This window comes from Suricata suricatta, chromosome 9, assembly GCF_006229205.1.
Source record: "Suricata suricatta isolate VVHF042 chromosome 9, meerkat_22Aug2017_6uvM2_HiC, whole genome shotgun sequence".
NCBI classification, from domain to species: domain Eukaryota; kingdom Metazoa; phylum Chordata; class Mammalia; order Carnivora; family Herpestidae; genus Suricata; species Suricata suricatta.
The window spans coordinates 111,179,642-111,180,030 of record NC_043708.1 but is presented as its reverse complement, the minus strand read 5'-3'; the positions used below and the strand labels follow the sequence as shown (position 1 = coordinate 111,180,030).

The window sequence follows — 389 nt, the reverse complement described above, 5'->3', positions numbered from 1 at the left end:
TGGCGGGCCGCAAGGACTAGACTCGGGGTGCCGGGGTGCCCGCCTGCCCGCCCCGGCGGCCCCCCTCCCGACCCCCCCCCCTGCCCTCACCATCGCGCCAGCAAGCCGCAGGGCCTTTCTCCTCCCAGCGCGCCGGGTCAGCTGACGCGGCGGTCACGTGATGGGGGTGGAACCTATGCGGTGGAGGCGGGGCCTATGCTGGCGGGAGCTGGGAAGGGAGTGCGTAGCCGGGCCCAAAGCTGCGCGGGGGTGGGGAGTGCAAATGAAGAGTTCCCTGTGTCCCCGGAACCTCTTCCCAGAACTGACCGGCGCCGACCCCCAGTTTAGCTAGAAAAGAGGGAGAGGGAGCCGTTGAATGTGTTCAGCTTAAGAGAGCAGGGGCCTGGGAG

At 69.2% G+C, this 389-nt stretch overlaps 1 protein-coding gene across 3 annotated transcripts in view; it reads right to left on the bottom strand.

The window, feature by feature from the left end:
• COMMD4 (COMM domain containing 4) overlaps window positions 1-180 on the bottom strand; it is a 10,748-nt gene extending 10,568 nt beyond the window's left edge. For all 3 annotated transcript variants that reach the window (XM_029951112.1, XM_029951110.1, XM_029951111.1), the window contains exon 1: window positions 91-180. In XM_029951112.1, coding sequence (XP_029806972.1) covers window positions 91-93 — 3 coding nt within the window. In that variant the 5' untranslated portion in view covers window positions 94-180. The remainder of the gene's footprint in view (window positions 1-90) is intronic.
• Window positions 181-389: the final 209 nt, after the last annotated feature.